The 21,842-nt window shown below is 52.0% G+C and overlaps 2 protein-coding genes across 2 annotated transcripts; both read right to left on the reverse strand.

The window, feature by feature from the left end:
• Positions 1-32: 32 nt before the first annotated feature.
• Positions 33-4,317, reverse strand: LOC118902770 (keratin, type II microfibrillar, component 7C-like). Its single transcript, XM_036867447.1, has 8 exons — positions 4,265-4,317; positions 4,031-4,091; positions 3,065-3,157; positions 2,378-2,540; positions 2,039-2,166; positions 1,081-1,301; positions 888-919; positions 33-331 (listed from the first exon to the last, which is right to left on the reverse strand). The coding sequence occupies exons 1-8, from the start codon at positions 4,315-4,317 to the stop codon at positions 33-35; spliced, it is 1,050 nt and encodes a 349-aa protein (XP_036723342.1).
• Positions 4,318-14,063: 9,746 nt separating this feature from the next.
• Positions 14,064-18,969, reverse strand: LOC118902150 (keratin, type II microfibrillar, component 7C-like). The gene is made up of 9 exons (XM_036866165.1): positions 18,601-18,969; positions 17,654-17,862; positions 16,793-16,853; positions 15,921-16,016; positions 15,532-15,696; positions 15,144-15,269; positions 14,672-14,892; positions 14,388-14,409; positions 14,064-14,129 (listed from the first exon to the last, which is right to left on the reverse strand). The coding sequence occupies exons 1-9, from the start codon at positions 18,967-18,969 to the stop codon at positions 14,064-14,066; spliced, it is 1,335 nt and encodes a 444-aa protein (XP_036722060.1).
• Positions 18,970-21,842: the final 2,873 nt, after the last annotated feature.

The following is a 21,842-nucleotide window of genomic DNA, read 5'->3' on the forward strand; positions in this document are numbered from 1 at the left end:
ATGCAGGAGGAGAAGGCAGCAATTGCGGCAGGTCAGGCCGGCTGGTTCCTGCAGCCCTTCCGCCGCAAGCCCAGGGGCTTTCCGAGCTCTGGGACCCGCCACCGGAGGCAGGGACGGTTGGCTCGCGGAGCGGTGTATTTACAAAGCAGAAGGCACCAAGCAAACCGCACCAGGTGGCTGCCGCCACTGCTTTGGCCGCAGGGTGAGCACACGCCGGTGCTCACCCCCAGGTTCCCGCTGCAGTGGGCACTGCAGATGCTGCCCGTCACCGGCTGGGAGCCCGACACGCAGAGGTCCCCGCAGACGACCCCGCCCCGGGAGCTGCTGACACCTGCGGGGGACGGGGGAGGGGAGAGAACAGGGCTGAGTCGCCTCGCAAGGTCGTCACCAGCGGCTCCTGCCTGCGGGCCAGAGTCCCCCCACCCCCTCTTCTCTTGCTCAGAGCTCCTTCCCTCTATTTCTATTCCCCCTTCCCCCTCAAACAACCTCACACCTGGGCACTTCTTCCAGTAGTCTAACCTCAAGCATCCTTGATAAACTGTTAGCCCAGCCCTCCCTATAGGCTGAAATAGCTATTTAAGTTATCATAATCATTCACTGCCGCATCCCCCTCCTTCCTTTCAGGGTCTTAAACTGTGCCCCCCCGTCCCCCCCCCCCGCCACTGCCTCCTGTTTTTGTAAATAAAATTTTATTGGAGCCCAGCCACACCTATTCCTGAAGTATTGCTATGGCTGTGGCTGCTTTCACATTACAACAAGCTAAGCAGTTGAGCAGAGACTGCATGACCCGCAAGCCTAAAATATTTACTATTTGGCCCTTTAAGAAAAAGACTGACCACCAGGAGCCCCAAGCTCTTATTTCAGAACCCACAGTATAGATAACTTACAGACATTTACAGCACCAATGCCCTTAAACAAACTTGTGGGGAGAGGAAAGAGTCAAAAATTAGTTGGGGGGAGCAGAACTTGCAAATTCCCTCCTCCAAGTAATCATGACGCAAATAATACGCAAACAGGCTCCTAGCTCTAAGCACAGCTTGGAGGATGAAGAGACATCATCCCCACAGATGTGGTCCTCACCTCTGCTCCTCGCCCTCCAGCAGGCGCCTGCAGGTGGCGATCTCGATGTCCAGGCCCAGCTTGGAGTTCATCACCTCCTGGAACTCCTTGAGCAGGCAGGCCATGTCCTGCTTGGCCTTCTGCAGGGCCTCCTCCAGCCCGGCCAGCTTGCACTTGGTGTCATTGAGGGCCGCCTCGCCCTGCTGCTCCGCCTCGGCCACGGCGGCCTCCAGCTTGGAGTTCTGGGGGACAGGGGAGGGTTATTAAGGCTCCTTCTTCTGGATTTAGGGTCAGAGACTAGGTATCCACTGACCATTGACTATCAGAGGAAGAAGGGGCCTTACTCGTTTGTTAGGTCAGGGGTTGCAAATTAGTGCTCTTGGGGAATGTTGGCACAGTGTCCTTAATTTTTGAAATTTAATGTAAAAATCCAAATTCCTGGCTTCTCTTGAAAAACCAGAGGATCTGGCCACACTGGACCTGCATTTCTGTAGGGCCTGCCTCAGTTGGATCTGATCAGCTCTGCCCGTTTGTTTTGTTTTCCAGTTTACCACACCCTAGTGCCTTCAGTACAGCCTGCTCCACTCACTTACTAACCTCTGGGGACATCAAAGTGTGTGGTCAGTGATCTCGAACAATGGGCCAGAGAGGTGAAATGGCTTCCCCCAAATCACATGGTGAGCTAGTGGCAGGGCTGGTTTGAGAGCCCAGGTTTCCTGCCTCTCAGACTGGTGCTAGTTCCTCTGCCCCATTCTGCCCCTGGGACCATGAAAGCCCTGGTCATTCCGTTCCCCTCCACAGCCCTCCCCCTGCACCCCACATTCAGCGGGAACGGAGAGCATTCTCCATGGAGAAGACTTGCCTAAAGTTTGATGTTGCTCCTTTTCCCACACTTTGGCAAGGTGTCTGACTTAAATCCCCCTGCTGCAGGCCAACCCTGTTCACTTTTTACGCTGAGGGGTGGGCCAGGCTTCTGTACCTGGCACTTGGCATTCTCAACCTCAGCCGTCAGCCTCTGGATCATGCGGTTCAGCTCGTTGATCTCCTCCTTGGTGCGGCGCAGGGTCTCCCCATGCCGGATCACCGTGGCCTTGATCTCCTCGCATTGGGGGGAAGCACAGATGCTCATGGGACACAGGATATGCCATCGCATTGAGCCCCACAGTTTGCACATCGGCCACCCCATCCTGAGAGCTGCCTGCCCTTCCCTTACCCATCCCACCTAGACAAAGGCCAAAGCCCTTTTAGCATCCCTCCTGCTAATACTTTCAGCCTTTAGCATCCCTGTTCTGGGAAGGGGGCGCTGGACCACTCACCTTGCTGAGGTACCAGGACTCAGCCTCAGCCCGGCTGCGGCTGGCCATGTCATCGTGCTGAGCCTTGATCTCGGCGACAATGCAGTCCACGTTCAGGTCCCGGCTGTTGTCCATCCTGACGATGACTGAGGTGCCTGAGATGTGGGCGTGGAGGACTTGGAGCTCCTGAGGGGAAGTGGGGGAGTGGTAAGAGCTTCCTGGACCATAGCCCCACTCCCGGAAGCCCTCTTTCTCATGGTCCTTCCCTGTCCCCTGCCCTTGCTTCTTCCACAGCCTCACTGTCTGAAGCCCCAGTACAAAGGTGACATCTCCGCTTCAACCCTGGAACCTCTCAGTGCACCTCAGGACCAAAGTCCCAAGGCTGAGAGGAGCCCAGCTCTGAGGCTTGCTGCCTGATTTCAGTCAGGGCCTCTGAAATCAGGCAGCAATTTACAATCTGTGCCTGATTTGTGAATATACAGTTTTCGATCATTATCACCACAGTAACCAGGAACAACAGCTTGTTTGGGTTTGGCAGATAAGACAAGAAGCTATACTTTTTCATCTTCTGACAGTAAACCTGCCTCGGGTCCCTCAACTCTGCCCTGTGCTCCCCTCACCCAGGGGTTTCAGAAGCCAAATGGTGGCAAGTCCTTTCCAATGTCCAAATACCATCCTCCTTGCTGCCCCACTGCTCTGTGGCCCCTCACCTCTTTAAACAGCTGCTGCAGGAAGTCGATCTGGGTCAGGGTCTCCGCCTTGGCCTCCAGGTCTGACTTTTGCAGGTAGCCGCAGTCCACATCCTAAAGGGAGAGGGTGGCACAGGAGTCTCACTGGGGAGACAGCACAGAGCTCTCCCCACCAGGGAGGGGCACCCCATCAGGCTGGGCACACTCTCTGGGCCCTCCTTAGCTGCTCATTCCAGTGCCTGGTGTCATGGCATTGATGAAGTCCTTTACTCAGTTCAAGGGGTCAGAAGCAGGTCTGGGTAAGGGAGGAGGTCTTGAGGTTTCCAGGCATTTCCTCTGGTACCCACTAGGATGATCTCTCTAGAATGCACAGCTTGCACTATCATGAAACTTAGGTTCTGGTGTAAAATGGCTGTTTTAATGATGATCCACCCCTCTCTGCTCTGGAATCACATGGAAAGAAATCTAGAGATCTGTGGTCAGAAGAAGTCCCAGGGATCAGCTCTGCTCCCAAGCCAATGTGACTCAGGGCGCGACCCTTGCTTGATCTCTGTGCCTCAGTACACTGATGGCAGTTATGCTGAGTCAAGTCTAAGAGGTGAGGAACAACGGCACTGTTCATGCCAGCATCTCCCAGCTGTTGCTGGCCTGAGGATGGAGCCATCCCCAAGCATTCATGTACTCTTCCGTTCACAAAAATTTATGCAGTGCCTATTTTCTGCCAGGCACAGGGCAGAAGGAGGAGGGAAGCCATTGGCCAGATGGGAGTGACCTTGGATGGTGAATGATTACCCTGCTTGAAGCAGGCAGTGTACTCTGATGTCCAGGGCCACCCAGGGAGCATTGGGGCATTTGGGGAAAGAAATAGGGGAGAGGTTGGGCTGTGTGATTCTGGGGAAGTTGCTCAGCTTTTCTGAATCACAGAGAGCTCTCTCTGCCTCTGTCCTTGGTTCTGAGTTGTGGGACATGTATTCTGGGGTCACTCACCTTCTTCGGGGCCACAAATTCATTCTCAGCGGTGGCCCTTAGTGCCACTTCCTCTTCATACCTGGGGACAAAAAGGGCACAAGTTTCAGTGGCTAGAATTTCAATAGGCTGGGATTTGAAGAGAAAGAAAGAGAATGAAGGCCCAGACAAACACATTCCAGGAACTGGATTTTTTTGGAGGTGGTCATAGAATCAAAAAGTGTCCATCCCTTTCCTTTGGGTACTCAAACCAACCATGTCACCCACTGCTCTTCCTGTTTCAGGGCCAGGGTTGGTGCCTCGCACATTTTTGTAGGGCTCCTCTCTGCTTCTGAAAGGTAATTCCCTGGTGGTGGTGGTGGGCACCCTGACCTAGTTCTGGTGGCCCCTTTTCCTGTCCTCCTTACTTCCTTATCCCTACCCTACTTCAGGGCCCAACACAGCACCTGGAACATAGAATAGATGCTCAATAAATGTTTGATAAACTAAAATAAAATAAACACCTAATGATGAGGTAGCTGGAGCAGCTCAGACTCTCTCCAGTGTTTCAACTCCCATCCCAGAAAAGCATTTGATGCTTCCCAGACCCTAGCTCATTTTAGCAGTGTCACTATACTAGATGCAAAAGGCTCTCAGTCATCAAGACGGCTGGCCCCCAACCTCCATCCTGGGAGTGAGGCAGACACACAAACGCACCGTTAAGAACAGGCACGCTCACTCCTCACAACGATCTCTAATCCCTCATTGGCCCTCCAGCTGCTGAGAAAGGTCTGGATCCTTGAGTGGGGAGGGGTGGGGGCCAAGGATGTCCTCCTGTCTGTGGTCTTCCCTTCACCCCCAGCCCTGTGAACCAGGGAGAGGAGGCAAGGACCCAGCAGCTCTGCAGGAGGAGGGTGCCTCAGGAAGCGCTAAGAGCAAGCTGGCCTGGCTGGAGGCCGCCCTGCAGCAGGCCAAGCAGGACATGGCGCGGCAGCTGTGCGAGTACCAGGGGCTCGTGATGGTCAAGCTGGGCCTGGATTTTGAGATCGCCACCTACCGCAAGCTGCTGGAAGGCGAGGAGAGCAGGTGAGGGCTGGGCGGTGCTTGAGATGCGGTGGTGCAGGGGCATAGGGAGGGCACCACCTGGGTCCTCGCCAGCTTGGGAGGGGTGGGGAGAGGTGAGCTGGGTATCCAGGGATCTGTTCTCCTGGAGCCAGTTTTTTCCCTCCATCTTACAGCCCTTTAGACCAAAGATCCCAGCTAACGAGCACCCTTGGCACCTGTGATGGGCAATTCATTCACCCCCAGGATCAGAAAGCAGGGGCCAGTTTGTCTATCGAGACAGCTGCAGGGACCAAGGCCCAGCCAGGGGGAGTAAAGTCCCCAGTGTGGGGTGACTTCTCCTCAACTCTGCCCATCTCTCCTCCAGGCCTGGGGAAGGCAGGGTTTATGGCAACAAGTAGGGCCTGGCTTTTTAACCTTAGGCAGGTAGAGACCCACGGGCTGCCAGCTCCAGCTGGGCTCACCAGTCTGAGGGGAAGGAAAGGGAACGCACCGTGCAACAGACAATCTGCATTTATTGTCTCCTTTAAACGCCACAAAACCCTGGGAGGGAGGTGCTATTAGCCCCATTTTACAGATGAGAAAACTTGAGTGTCAGAGAGTAAAAGACCACCTCAAGGACACACAGGTGGAAACTGATTGGATGAGGCTTGAACAATATCCTCCAGACAATTGACTTATCTCCTCTGTGGTCTCCTTCAAAGTGCCCCCCTCATGGTCTCTAATTTCAAGAAAAGTTTACGCCAAAGACAGTGTAGATCTTCTGCCTTCTCCCTTCTCTAAGAATTCATCAATAAAAGTGAATTATTTGACTTTAAGGCAGGAAGGGTTGAGTTTAAAGGCCCAGAAGGAGTCTTTACTCAAAAGGGCTGAGGGGATCTGAGAGAACCAAGCAGCTTGAGGGATGGAAGGATTTCTGCTTGTCTGGAGAGGGCCAGGAGTGCTTTGTCTTGAAGAATGGAGAATATTCTGCCTCGTAGATGGATTCACTCACCTGCTTCCTCTTTCTCCCTGCAGGCTTGGTCTGGGATTTGGGGCAGGGAACATCAGTAAGTAAATAATAGAGTAACTTGGGTTAGAGGGGTCAAATCTTAACTCCCAGCCACCTGCTGTGTGTGTATCCTCTTGGGAAGGGAGAAGGGGTCTGCTGCCTCTGTCTCCCTTTTGTGGGGGGCTGTTCCCTCTCGTAGTGGTTGTTTTGTGTTTGTGTGTGTTGGGGGAGGGCGTTCTGTGGTCTGCTCTTTGCGGGAAGGATCTCTTGGTGTGTCCTGGGGTGTGGGAAGAAGTTCTGTGTGTTTATCCCCGTGGAGGAGACTCTTTTATTCTCGTGTGGGGAGAATCCGTGTCTGACTTCAGGGCCGGGGGATTCCCGAGTTTGGTTCTGGGGGATGCGGTCTGTGTCTCTAACACTTTGGGGAGTTTGCACTGCACGTCTGTCTCCTGGGGGAGGGGGGTTGTCTGTGCATCTGTATGTCTGTCTTCGGGGGCGGCGCGAGCAGGGGAGAAGAAGGGGTTTCCTCCTCCACCAGCCGCTCTCAACACCTGCAGGCTGGTCTCAACCTCGGGCCTCTCGGTCCAGCTGCCGTCTGGAGCTGGCCCCGGCGCCCTGGAGACGAGCGCCCCTGGCGGCGGCTGCGCGCCCTGCGGCTCCCCCGGCGGTGTCGGGGGCTTCAGCTGCAGCGGCTCCCGTGGATGCTGAGCCCTTCCTGCCCTGCTCAGGAGAAGTCAAGGAACCCTAGCTTCCGCCCCAGTGACTTGGCGCTGTGTCTCAGACGCCCCCTCCCACGGTTCTGGACCTTGCCTCACCTTTCCCTCTTGCCCCCCACCTTAGAGTGTAAAGTCTTGGAATGTAGTTTACTGGACCATGACAGACCCATTCCCAGGGTGGGGACAGGCTGGACGCTGTGCCGCTGGGAGGCAAGGCGTTTGGCTTATCTGGACCCAGCGCCCCACCCCCTCTTTTCCTGGGACTCCTCCTTTGCAATAAAAAGTTATGCAGCGAATGGAGCCTTCCCGCTGTTTGTGCCTAGATTCCTCAGGCTATTTATCTCCAGAGCAAAGACAAAGCTGGCCGGATTTGGGGGAGGGGAAAGAAAAGGGGGCACCCTTTGGTGTGTGGGTCCACGTGACTTCAGATGATGGTGGTATCATAGAACCAGGATCTTAAAGGTTGGTGAGTGTGTGTGTGTGTGTGTGTCAGAGGGTCCCCGGTGAAAGGGAAAGAAGGGGTTAATTCATGCATGATGGTGGACTTATTCCTAGCCTGGGGTCCACAGGCAGCCGTCCTTGGCGGAGTTGCTGAGAACTGCATGCATTCATCCACTCACTCACTCTACAAGCGCAAAATGGCCTCTGAGGGTCAGGCATAGTGCTTGGTGGGCAAGACACTCTAGTCCTGGGCCTCTGGAGATGACGGTCTGGTGGTGAGGCAGGCCGCAAACCAAGACATGGACCAGAAAGACATACAGTGAGATAAGGATGAAGGTGGACCTCCTTCTGCTGCCCTGGCAGGGGCGCTTGAAGGCAGGCCCTGGGGAAGATGGCCCTGGCAGATTGGGGCTGGAGGACATAGACACAATTGGGTGGTCCAGGTTTTAGTTGAACAAGTGATCTGACTGTGGGCTGGGAACAGCATACCACGGTGGAGGAAAACATGGGCTTTGGAATCAGAGACTCCAGCTTTGCTTCTACTTCCAGATCCATGGTGTAGTGTCAGAGTCCATCTCTAACAGGATCCAGGATACCCCAAAAGGATGGACAGCGTCGGCGATGAACAACAGGAAGGAGACTGAGACTCGTGGACTCAGCCAAGTCAACAGGAAGGAGACTGAGACTCATGGACTCAGCCAAGTAAAAATAGCACCATCTCGTGCTTTCTTTATTTCATATACTCATATATAGATTACAGTAGAATTACATAAATCATTAACATACATTGTAATATTATTATTTTGAGTCGAAAGAATGAATCATTTTGAACCCACAAAGATTTCCTTAAAAGATTACATAAACCATACCTTTTAGTTTCTAGATTTTCTCATAAGATAAATTCCAAGGTTACCATTACGTACAGTACATGTTCTAAGAATTATTCTTGGTGGTTAACCAACCTTAACACCTAAGTCTAAATATATCCTTATATTCTATATATCCCTAGCCCCCACATAGCTTTTCCTACCTGGACATTCCTTTTTTATAATGCCATTAAAATATCTAAAATATATTTTACAATTTCTATTTTGAATATTGCTACTCAAAGGCAATTTAATATAGCAACAAACAATATTAGGATCCCAATAATCTATTAAAGAATAACTTTCCAAATCATTTCTATTTGTCCCTAATCTAGAACATATCTGTTCACCAGTTAATTGATCAAATATCATTAAACTACCATTAATATTGAACCACAAATTATTATTACCATCATAAACACTCTCATATGGCCATATCTCTAGGGAGGATGGTGTTTTCCAAAGAAACATTTCCCTATGTCCAGATTTAGTCACTGTTTCCCAATGTCCCTCTTTAGGCACCGGGCCTTGCCAAACAGTACTCAAAGGGGAAGTCAGGAAATCTAAGATTTTTCCTTGGGGCAAATCCTGCCACACTTAAATTTACATATATAGAAATTATAAGTATTGCTTTTACGGGGAGTGTAGTCCACCTTCCACGTGCGGTTCCGCCTTGCAGTTCCGCACTGGAGTGCCCCATGACCTTGTCATGGAGTTGCAGCCTCTGGATGGCTTCCAACAGTGTAGTTTGGTCTGAGTTTTCACAAGGCAACTTTGGGGGGACGGAAGTTAAGCCAGTTTGTGCGGGTGGGGTGAGCAGAGAAAGGCTGGGTTTCTGGGCTCTTTCTTTGCCATACAGGCCTGAGAGAAGCCTCCATTCAGCAAGCTCACATTCTTTTCTGTTGCACAAAGGATTACATCACCAATGCATCTGGGGAACAATGGTCCTTGCTTTCTATGTCCCTGGGTGGGGCTAAGGTGCATAATTAGCCAGAGGCCCCGGCTTTACCTTTTAAGGTTCACTAGTGCCAGAGTGTCTGCTGTGTTCTCTTGGGTCCCAGCCCAGAGAACAGGTACCCAAAAGGCCCCCCTTGCTGGATAAACAGAGCAGTCTCATGCAAGAGGAATGGGACCAGAACTTGGCTGACAGGCTGTCAATCACCTGAGGGGTAGGGAACATGGCCCCATTGGACTCATGCATCAGACCCTTTTGATCCTTTCTGACTGACACCAATTGTATAAACATTCTTACCAAGACTCCCAATGCAAAGCAGCTGCCTGAAAGCAGAGCCACTCCTCCACAAGATTTTTCAGCTGGACTCCTTATTCCCTGCATTTTGCTAGGAGGTAATGAGATTCTCTGATGTTCAAGGTCAAGTTTTTCCAGCTCCTGTTGTGCTGATCCTGTCAACAAAGGAACTTTGTGGGATGTGTGGAAGGAAATGCCGCCCTTCCCCAGCCAGGAGCTGTAGGCAGGATTGACGGTGAGCATCCTGCATCCAGCATCACCGAGGACTGGTTGTGGACCACAGGTTCTCTTTCCAAATCCCAGGCCTGATGTCAGGCCGGGAGATACCAAGGGCCATGAGGTCAGGTTTTAGTCACTTGCTGGGCCAGGGCCACATGGGCCACCAGCAATGCTTGCGGTTTGGGGACCACTTTTCTGAGTGGCTCCTCTGGCCACGGGCCATATTCCAGCCTGGGGCATTTATGGGGAGTCAGTCCTCACTCATTTACAAGCTTTGTGAGTTGGAGTGACTTCTGAAGGGAGGAGGGTTGTCATCAGTTGCTTCTCAGCAGAAGGGGATCCCGAGGGATCAGTCCCTATCGGCTCCCCACGCCTGCCTCACACTTGATAGCGGCACTTAAAGTGCTGGACGTGACTTCACTGTGCTCGCATCTCTATTCGAGCCCCTTGACCATGTGACCTTTCTCATCCATCTGTCTCCAGAGCCTGCCACGTAGTAGATATGAACGAGCTGAGGCTCTGTGGTCCTGTTTGGTCTGCTCTGTCCTTGGGTGAATTGGGCCCTGTTCTTCCACTATTAACGTGTTTCACGAGACCCTCCTTGGGAGTGTCTTGATGAGTCTAAATGCAGTCCTTCCTGATGTGATTCTAGCTGCAATATATCAACCAGTCCAGTCTGGAATAAGAAGAAAGGGCCCAGATTCTGTTCCCAATCTTGCTGTTACTTTTCACCTGTTTCTGGGCCTCAGTCCTGCCCTCTCCAGACCTGACTAGTGAAGATTTATTTATCCCTTTTATTTTTCCTCCCTAATTAACCTCGCTGCTCCGCAGTTTATCTGTAAAACAAGAATAGTACCTATCATAGCGTTGTTTCAGAATTAACTATATTACTATATGTAAAGTGTTGAAAACATAGTAAGAATTGTATCGATATGAATGTCATTAATATTTCACTTACTGGAGTTCTTGGGAAGGGTTTTGAGCACCTTTAAAGAAGGCTCTCCAACTTCAAGAAGGCCAACTGATCTCCCTCTGCCCTGGCTGGTGCTATAGTAATTGCAGGGCAGGAGGGGTACATAGGGGAGCCAAAGGGTTAGAGCTAGGGTTCCCTAGTCAGAGGTCACCTCCTCAGGATAACACCCAGCAGCACCTTCCCATCACCACTCCCACCATACCCGGTTCTCCATCTGTGACCCCATCTCACCAACACGAGTCCACTTGTGCACTCACACGTACCCACAAAAGTCCTCTCTTCAGCACATATATACAGGTATACACACATTCATACACATCATCACACATATAGGAACCCTCACAGTTACACACAAATGTACATGTTTCCACACAGATGCCCAGACACGTGTGTGTACCTGGTTGCAATCATTCTGTTCCTCTCACAGACAGCAGCCTATAGACAGTGAGCTGTGCGGAATGAAGACACAGCATGCACACAGCACAGTGCATGGCACCTGGTCCCCTACTTCCCTCTAGCTCCTCATCCTTTCCCACATCTCCTAAAGAATAATAGAGCTTTCACTACTTACAGTAGCCAAGACATGGAAGCAACCTAAATGTCCATCGACAGATGAATGGATAAAGAAGATGTGGTATATACACACACACACACACACACACACACACACACACACACACACACACACAATGGAATATTACTCAGCCATCAAAAAAAAGAAATAATGCCATTTTCAGAAACATGGATGGAACTAGAGTTTATCATATTAGGTGAAGTAAGTCAGACAGAGGAAGACAAATATCATATGATATCACTTATATGTGGAATCTAAAAAAAATGATTCAAATGAACTTATTTACAAAACAGAAATAGATGCACAGACATAGAAAACGAACATATGGTTACCAAAGGGGAAAGGTGAGAAGAGGGGTAAGTTAGGAGTTTGGGTTTAGCAAATACAAACTACTATATATAAAATAGATAAACAACAGGTCCTACTGTATAGCACAGGGAACTATATTCGATATCTTGTAATAACCTATAATGGAAAAGAATCTGAGGAAGAATATATATATATATATAAACTGAATCACTTTGCTGTACACCTGAAACTAACACAACATTGTAAATCAACTATACTTCAATTAAAAAAAATAATAGAACTTTAAATGGCTAAGGGACTTTAAATGGCTAAGCAGTCATCTAGTCCAATCATTTTTTTTCACTAGTGAATACACTGAGGCCCAGAAAGGGGAGGTGACTTGCTAAATGTCACACAGCGAGGTGTTTCATTTTCTTCACCATTCTGTATCATGGGCAATATGTATGTGATCCATTCACCCTCGCTCCTCTGCCTGAGCTGTCCAGGAGTGGGAACCTAGATCTGTGAAGGTGAAGATTGTGGAACTGGAGTAGGAAAGAGAAGGTCAGAGCCAGAGGGAGGGTGAGAGAGTGAAGTATGACAGGTTATCAAGGTCCAACTGGGCTGATGAGACTAGTGAGATGCAGAGGGAGGGGTCAGTTGACAGAGATGAGAAGTCCCTCAGGACTGGTGGCTTCTGAACAGGGGAGGGATGGAGGGATAGAGCTGGTGCTGGGGCCTCAGGTCTGGACTCCAGACAGGGCCTGCTTCTGAGCTGTGTGGTGTCACAGCACAGAGGGCTGGTTAGAACAGTTGCATATTCTGGAACTCTCTGAGGGCTCTGTCCTCAGAATTCCATTGGAGGGTGGAGGGGACACATTGGTTGCCAGGAGACCTGGAATTAATCCCATCTTTTAAAAGAGCCAGTGTCTTTTCAGACCGCTCACTTCTGACCTCTCAATATTCTCAATGATTTCTATCACACTTAGAGATGGGGATGGGGACTTCCATTTCTGCTATAGTTTCCTGGGCCCGGCACTGGAAGTTTAGAGATTCACTCTGCTGTACAGATGTATGTTCAGGGACTTGCCTTGGCCTATAGGGAAGCTGAGGGGCCATCTCTCCACTCCCACCAGCACTTGTAATATCCTCATCAGTGTGGCGGGGACGGTTTCCTGCATGAAGGAGCCTGATGGCCTGGAAGACGTGGGGATTTCTTTCTGTGCTTGCAATCTCTGATCACAGGTATAAGTGTAATGAGAGGCTGCCCATGGCCCTGATCCCAGGAGGGATTTCTACTTTATATTCTGCAAAAGAATACTACTGATGATAAATGCATATTGAGATTTTGTGGCAGGCACTAGGTATTTTATGTATATGAAATTCCTTAATCCTCCCAACAACCCTAGGAGGTAAAAGAGAGGTGCTCTTTTTCTCATTTTCACTTTAGACATATGGAAACTGAAGCACAGAGAGGGTAAGTAAATTGCCTGAAGTCACTCAGCTAGGAACAGAGCTCAGTTTTGGACACATGCAGTTTGGCTCCAGGGTCTGTGTGCTCACCTCTACACCACATCATCTTCTTGCTACGTGCTGTTTTCTAGCTTTGAGGCAATTTATCAGCTATGGAAGGTCTCCAAACCCCAAAAGGACTCCATTAAAAAAAGACAGCCATATCAAAGGCTTTTTGAAAGTTTAAGTCATGTTCATGTATTCACCCCTTAAAGAATTCTTGGAAATTACTCAGGCTTGAGTCTTCCCCACCAAAGCCAGGAGTGATGTTTCCTTAAGCTTTGAGTGACTGGTGCATCTACCCGTAGGTTTACAGATGTGCACAGATATGTTCTCTGGGAGGCAGCTGTGGTTTAGTGAAATGAGCACTAAACATGCTCACGGGGTTCAAACCCCAGCTGTGCCACCGAACTCAGGGTGGGGCCCTGCCCTGGCTACTGTGGGAGATATTGTGAAGGTGGTATGGATAAAATTACAGGATGTAGCGGCCTAGCACAATGCTTGGCTAAATCTGAGAGTGCTGTGAGCCCAGGGACAAAGGACTGTAGTGGAGACCCCAGATCTAGGGCTTTTTCTGCTCCATGTGACTTTGGGGACCCTCCCAAACCTCGACCCCTGAGGAGGATAGCAGAAGTGCAGACAAGGCCCAGGGTTGGCTATATTGATTTATTGGAAACACAGATCAAGAAATAGAGGAACACAGCAGAGAAGGAAGGGGAGATGCCGGGACAGAGTGGGAGCTTTGGCCATTGGCCCCATGCAGCCCAGGTCCTGATCCTGGTCCTCCCTGCCCCGGAGTCCCCTTCCTGTGGTGGCCAAAGAGACGTCTTTCTAGGGTAGCCTTTCCCAGCGTGGGCGGCAGAGCCCGGGAAGAGGGGATCACACACAGGCTTGAGAGGCTAGGAGTGGGATGGACCTTTCGAAGAGCCAGAGAAGTAGCCTAGGGCTTGCTCCGCCCAGAGGTGGGCGGGGTGGGGTGGGGCGGGGCCAGGCAAGGCGGGCCCTGCCCGGCTGCGCGGGAGGGTTGGCGGGGCCGGGCCTGAGTTGGGGCGCCTATTTGCGGCAGCTGCTGGCGCAGGGGCCCACGCCGCGAGACTTGATGGAACTGCAGGGGCCGCAGGGCGCACACAGGCTGGTGCTCACCGCCAGGTTCCCGCTGCAGGGGGCGCTGCAGACGCTGCCAGTCACCGGCCGGGAGCCGGACACGCAGAGGTCCCCGCAGACGACCCCGCCCCGGGAGCTGCTGACACCTGCGAACCCCAAAGGCTGAGTCAAAATTCTGGGGGGCCGAGTCTCTGGCCTCCCCGATGATGCACCTCTCCAAGCATCTTTACTTAACAACTCTAGTCCCAAAGAAGTGGTCCTTGCTTGCTGTCTAACACCAAATCCCTCCTCCTGTGATGCCAGCCCACTCTTATATTTAGGTCCAGTGGAACTCCTCCTTCCATCCCTTACAGGAAGAGAGTAAATTCATCCACACAGGGCCTAGGTTACTCACAGACATTCACGGCCCCAACGCCTTCACACAGTCTGAGAGGGAAGAGGAAAAAAATCAACATTAGTGACTGAGCCAGAGTGGCCAACAGAGCTCTACAAATTCTTGGGGTGGGGTTCACAAGTGGTCAGGAAGGAGGGGGCAGTGGGTCAAAATTAATAGTCCTCAGAAACCGCCCCCCACCCCAAATGATAAATGATAGGTTTGTCCCAGATCCCTGATCAGCCAGGATCAAGGGTGGTTCTTGTAGAAGGGGTGGGAATGGGCAGCTCAGGGCCAGGCTGGGATGGGCCCCACCTGTGCTCCTCGCCCTCCAGCAGGCGCCTGTAGGTGGCGATCTCGATGTCCAGGCCCAGCTTGGAGTTCATCACCTCCTGGTACTCCTTGAGCAGGCAGGCCATGTCCTGCTTGGCCTTCTGCAGGGCCTCCTCCAGCCCGGCCAGCTTGCACTTGGCGTCGTTGAGGGCCGCCTCGCCCTGCTGCTCAGCCTGGGTCACTGCAGCCTCCAGTTTGGAGTTCTAAGGGCCCAGAAGAGAACAAGGTGGGTTATGGTCCCTGGGTCACTGTGTCCAATCCCTGGATGTTTCCAGTCTCTCCACCCAGCTGGGATCACCCCAGGAACAGGTCTCTGCTCTTCATCACCTGGGTCTCCCTGAGTGGCCACAACCTGGGACTTGAGTCATGCAAATGGGCTGGAGAATGAATGGTGAGATCCAGTTGGGTGCACACACTGACTGTGGGACCCCGGTGGGCCTCAAACGACCCCTACCTGGCACTTGGCATTCTCGACCTCGGCCGTCAGCCTCTGGATCATGCGGTTCAGCTCGTTGATCTCCTCCTTGGTGCGGCGCAGGGTCTCCCCATGCCGGATCACCGTGGCCTTGATCTCCTCACACTGGAGGGAAGCAGGGAGGCTCATGAAACTCAGGATGGGACATCCCACCCACTCAGGACACCACAGATGATTTGCAAATCGTACAGTACTCAGCCTGTGCAACCATACGTGGCAGCCATGTCCTGCTACTATAACCTGAGAGGGGTCTGCACTTCTTTCACCACCTCTAGGAATCAGAATCCCCAGACAAAAGAAGCCTTGTTAATATATACCACACATCCCTGCCACCATGTCTAGGAGGCAGGTGCCCTGAGACACTCACCTTGCTGCGGTACCAGCTCTCAGCCTCAGCCCGACTGCGGCTGGCAACGTCGTCATAGTTCGCCTTGATCTCGGCCACAATGCTGTCCATGTTCAGGTCCCGGCTGTTGTCCATCTTGACGATGACCGAGGTGTCTGAGATGTGGGCGTGGAGAACTCGGATCTCCTGCAGATGGTGGGGTGGGAGGATGCGTGTGGTTTACACCACCCCCTCCGCCACCACAGTGTGTACCCAACCTTCTCAGCCCTCCTTGGTGTCTAGCCCCTGCCCTCTCTGACAGCCTCACGGACTGCAGCTCCTGCCCAAATCCCTGTCCCACTCTGATCCCAGACCAACGCCCTCTCTTCCAGGCCTGCTGCTGGTTTTCTGCCTGGACCACAACCCCTCACCTCCTCATACAGTTGCCGCAGGAAGTCGATCTCCTGAATCAGGGCCTCTGAGTTGGCCTCCAGGTCTGACTTGCAGAGGTAGGCGCAGTCCACATCCTGGGAAGGTGGGGAGTCTTTGAGTTCAGAGGACCTCTGGTGATCACCACCCCCAAATTCCCCTCTCTCTTCACCCATTACATGGAGGTGAGGGGAAAAGGATTCCCAGAGCTCCTGTTCCCGTCCCATCTCCATACCCTCTGCCCTTCCCCAGAGGCACCTCACAACCTCCTCCCCTTCTGAGAACAAACCCCTCGTGCCTTGGAGATGGGTCACCAGTCTTTCACTCCTCCCACCTGAGACCCCTTACCTCCCAGCTCTCCTTCTTACCCTCCCCTGTACCAGGAAGCCTGCCAGACTGGCTCCCTCACTCAGCCACCGTGACACTTCCCTGTCCCCCAGCAGTCCTCCAAGACTCCACCTGGCCTCTCCTGGCTCTGCTCCGTCCTCCCCCAGATCCTGAGACTGTGCCCCTCTTCTTAACCAGACTTCCTGCAACACTAGACAGGACACCGTCCCTCAACAGAGAGACTGAAGCTGCCATGCCTCCATGGCACCCCAGCCACAGACCACCAGCTCTGAAGCAGCACAGAACATCCAGAGGTCAACTCAGCCATCCCCCTGCTTCAGGGCAGGGTGCTAGTGGATATTCCAAGGTTATTGCCCTTCTCAAAGCCCTACATGTGCCTTTCATGACCTAATCTCTGGGAATTTCCCATGCTGACTTGGCAAGGTCACTGCACCCCGCACTGAGGTTGAGACCATGGGTCTCCCCAACAAGAGCCTGTCATTCTGAGATCCCTCATGTCTCTGCTTCCCGATCCCATGTTACTCACCTTCTTCAGAGTCACAAACTCATTCTCCGCTGTCGCTCTCAGATTGACTTCCCCCTCGTACCTGAGGCAGAAGAGGGCAGAAAGGGAGGTCATGGCAGGGCAGGTCTCCCCAGAACCCCCTCCACTTCATACCAGTGAAGGAGGCAATGTTAGGGACCTGCCAACACAGCCCGCCCCCTGGCAGCCCTACTGGGGTCCTCTGTGGTTGGATTTGGGATGTGTTTGTGATTCTCTCTCCACTTTGAATGGAGGGGTCCAGGGGGCTACTCTTCTGGGACCTCACAGCCCTGTTCCCAAAGCTGCTCTGAGGTCACGTCTGGAGGAGAATAAGGACTCAGCACCAGCCCCATGCTAGGAGTGGACGGCAGCACCTGTGGGCACTGCAGCCTCCCCTCACCTGGGTGTCCATCCTAGCTCACCTGTGGGAGGGCCTATGAGTCCCAGAGGCCCTCAGCACTCCGCACCCTAGACGATGGGACACCAGCAGCCCCAGGACCTGGCAGCCCTGAGCGACACTGGGACTCATATCACATCCAGGTGCTACAGGTGGGAGCCTGAGAGGCCGGGAGCAGATGGCTTGGGAGACTGCAGAAGCCCCCTCCCCACAGCCCGCAGGGCATAGCTGCTGGGTGATCAGGCCCCAAGAAGAGAAGGCTGAAGGAGCAGAGAGGCCTCCTGGGGGACCACGGCCCTGCTCTCAGGCGTCTGATCAATGACTGCCTGATGTGAAGATCCTGCTGCACACCGCCCACCTGCCCTGCAAGGTCACTGCCCCTTCTCGGAATTTCTTCTCCAGTCTCATCCAATAGGCTTTAACTCAAGTCCATTCCTGTGCCCAACATCATCCCTGACCGCACTCACTTCTCCTTGTAGCCCTCCAGCACCTCCTGCACGTGGTTGAGCTCGGAGGCCAGCCTCCCGTTGTCGGCCTCCACACGCTCAGCCTCCCGCCTCAGCGTCTCGATGTAGCCGTTGAACAGGGGCTCCAGGTTGCTCTCGGAGCACTGGCGGTTCTGGTAGAACTGCCACTTGGTCTCCAGCAGCTTGTTCTGCTGCTCCAGGAAGCGCACCTGCCATTCGGGGTGGGAGGACGGGTCAGATGGCCCCCACTGCCCCAAAGCCTACTTGGGGCATGGGGGGATGGGGGGGGGCGCCGATTGCTTTAAGGTAAACTCCCAAACCAGGAGCTCCGCAGAGATCACACAGAGGGCGCTGTGGAAGACAAGGCAACTTCTGGATTTCGGGATTGGGATCTATGTTTGGATTTTCCAACTTAGGGGTGAGAGCAAGGGGCTGGGAAAGATCAGTCCCTGCTCAGGTGGACTGAGTTATCCTGACGTGCTGAGCCTAGGTGGCATGTGGTCAGGAGCCAAGTAGAGGTCTTTTTGCCTCTGACTCCCCCATCAGTGCCCAGCCTGAACTGAGCATGGGTGGGTTCAGGAAAGGTGTGATCAAGGACACCCACCCAAAGGCTGACCTGTGGTCCTCTTCCTATATCTTATGTGCATTTCTTGTGTCTTGTTTGCATGTATGGCCTTCTTCCTCTGACATGCGGTTCCAAACCTTGTCCTTGTCTGTCTGTGGGGACCCTGCCTGTCTGGACAGAGGTTGTATATAATAACAATTGCCTAATCAGGAGCCCCTGCTCTAGACTCATCTCTCTGATCTTTCTGTGCCCTGGATATGTGTCCATCTCCTCCATTAGACTGGAATCTCATGGGCACCACATCTCTCCTGCCCCCTGACTACCCCTTCAGTGCCTACCCAGGAAGGGAAGGTTCAGGAAGGGTGTGATCAAGGACACCCACCTTGTCGATGAAGGCAGCGAACCTGCTGTTGAGACACTTGATCTGCTCCTTCTCCTCGTGCTTCACACACTGCGCATTGGTGTCGATCTCCAGGTTGAGGGGTGCGAGGAGGCTCTCGTTGACCGACACGGTGGTGATGCAGGGCGGGCTGGGGCCGCACACGCCGCCAGAGCGGTACCCGAAGCTGCGGCCGCAGGAGCCGGCGCGGAAGCCCCCGCAGAGGCTGCGGCTGCCGAAGCCCCCGGTGAGGCCGCGGTAGCAGGAGATGCCGCGGTAGGGGGCGGCCGTGATGCAGCAGCGGCTGGGCCGGGGCCCGCAGGCTGAGGCGCAGCTGAAGGAGCGGCCGCCGAATCCTGATCCGCAGGTCATGATGCTTCTGGAGGTTTGGCTTGCAGAGGACAGGATAGGAGAACTGGAGTCTTGTGGAAACTCCAATGTCCTCCTCTAGAAGCCTGGGTCCTATTTATGCTCAGGTAGAAAGGGGCTTGGCTATGCAGATGGGGTTTTGCAATTTGTGCTTTATGGGCTTGGGTGGCTAGCTGGGTCCAACGCCTCTCTAGAATGTGCTTTAATAGTGGAGTGGCCCGCACCCTCTTCTGTGTAAAGGATGCCAACCCCTGGGCTGTAGGTGAACTCAGCATGTTTCATCTTTCTTTAAAGTGCCTTGACAGCAGGGCATGCACACATCTGAGGGTACTGGAGAGAGAAGGGCAGGGCAGGGGAGGGGAGGGAAGAATGGGGCCAAGAAAAGGGGAAGAGAAGGGAAGCCAGATGGGGCAGAAGCAGGCAAACTGTATGTGTGTAGGGTGTGAGTGGGGGACCCAGGAAAGACTGCGATATTTATGAATAACTTCTAGAAGTTTCCATCCCAGTAGTGGCCAAGGTTCTACTATAACATAAAGCTGTGTTTCCCCCATCTGCAGAAAGTCCAGTTGGCTGCTGAAATACACCTGACTTTTCCTGTCATGGCAGCACCAGCGGATTATTAAATATTTGTGTTTTATGTTTCCTTCCACTTTTATCATGAGAGTTTTCAAACATATAGAAAAGTTGAAGGAGTAGTACCTGTGTAACAAACACCCTGATGTGTTCCACCCAGGTACCCAGATTCAAGAGTTGTTAACATTGTGCCATATATTCTTTCACATTTACCCAATTATTTGACGATTACAGAAAGCATAACATGGAGCCCTTAAATACTTAAGCATGCATGTCTTAAGAATAAGGACAGTACCATTTTCACATGCAAGAAAAAGAACGATAATTCCAAAGAGTCATTTACTATCCATTCCATATTAAAATTTCCCAATTGTCCTAATAATTTTTAAAAATAGTTTTTCTTGATTTAACTTATGGCTCTATCTCTTGTATTTTCTGTACACTGAAAATTAACTCTTGAGCTAGGCTGTTCAGTATGGTAGCCAATAGACACATGTGGTTATTTAAATTAGTTAAAATTAAATAAATTCAAAATCTAGTCCTGCAATTACATGCCACACATGACTACTGGCTACCTTATTGAACAGCACAGCTACAGAACAGTTCCACCATCACACCAGCTTCTATTAGATAGTGCTGGTCTGGAGGCTTGACTGGGTTTAACTGAAACATCTTTGGGCAGAATACGTCATAACTGATGCTTTATAACTCTTACCGTATCACCCCAGGAAGCACAAAATGTCAGATTGTCCTGTTACTGGTGATGCTAAATCGGATCACTTGAGTACATTTTCCCCTTTACAATTAGAAAGAACTCCATAGGGCAACATAGGTCCTATTTTCTTTTTATTGGCCACCTACTATGTGACCATCATTATATGCCATAAATGATCTCTAATTCTCACATCAACCATATGAAGTATGTATCATTATCCCCATTTTACAGATGAGGAAACTGAGGCTCAGAGAGGTTAAATAACTCAACCAAAGTCTCCCATCTATTTTTTTTTTAAATATTTTTTTATGTGGACCATTTTTAAAGTTGTTATTGAATTTGTTACAATATTGCTTCTGTTTTTTTAAAAAATATATTTATCTATTTATTTATTTATCTATTTTTGGCTGTGTTGGGTCCTCGTTGCTGTGCACGGGCTTTCTCTAGTTGCGGCGGGTGGGGGCTACTCTTCGTTGTGGTGCTCGGGCTTCTCATTGCGGTGGCTTCTCTTGTTGCGGAGCACGGGCTCTAGGCACGGGGGCTTCAGTAATTGTGGCACGCGGGCTCAGTAGTTGTGGCTCGCTGGCTCTAGAGCGCAGGCTCAGTAGTTGCGGCACACGGGCTTAGTTGCTCTGTGGCATGTGGGATCTTCCCGGACCACCCCAAATCGAATCACATCAAAAGGATACAACTCCTGCTAGTGTTAGAGGGTCTTCTGCAGAGGCGGGGAGTGGCTGTGGCTCACCGTGGGAACAAGGACGCTGGCAGCAGAAGTTCTGGGAAGTACTCCATGGCGTGAGCCCTCCCAGAGTCTGCCATTAGCCCCACCAAAGAGCCGGGTAGGCTCCAGTCTCCCATCTATTAAGTAATGAAGCTCAGGAGATGCAATGCCTTCTCACCTATAGGCTATGGCAACCCCTGGATTTTCTAATCCCTGCAAACTTTCAAGAGGGTGGAGAAGTTGTTAGAGAGAGGATATCTGTGGATATAGGATTGGGGAGAGTCAGTCTAAGGAAGGTGGGCAGAGTCAGAGGAGGCTGGAATGGTTGGAACCAGGAGGGCCAATGGGCATGTATGTGGCACAGGGCAATGAGAGGCTGGGGGGGCGGGGTGGAGATCTGCAGGACCGTGTGGCCGCGAACTGAAGGAAGGGGATGGAGAGCAGCAGTTTTAGTTATTTGTTTACCTCTGGTATATTGTAAGTACCTAGGTAGGTTATACTGTGTTCTATGTACCCGTGAAGCACCCCATTCCAATAGAGCAGGTCTAGAAAAATGATACCATTAAGTACAGGGGTTTGCATTAAATGGAAGGGAAGAAAAGAGAAGTGAAACGCCGCAGCTGGCAGTCTTCCCCGGCCCCCCCGCCCCTCCCCCATAGCTGCTGTGTCTTAGGGGCAAAGGCAGGCAAATCAGCTTAGGGCAGGAGGGAGGGAGGGTTTGGGAAAAGAGAATAGTGTGTCTGTGCAAAACATTCAGGAGTGGGGCTTGTGACAGGACTGACATGGGGTCACGGACTGTGTCAGCCATTTTGCCATCCCAGAGGAGGGCGTGGCTCCTGATACTTTATGTGTTTGGGGAGCTGGGCC

This window comes from Balaenoptera musculus, chromosome 10 (assembly GCF_009873245.2).
Source record: "Balaenoptera musculus isolate JJ_BM4_2016_0621 chromosome 10, mBalMus1.pri.v3, whole genome shotgun sequence".
NCBI lineage: Eukaryota > Metazoa > Chordata > Mammalia > Artiodactyla > Balaenopteridae > Balaenoptera > Balaenoptera musculus.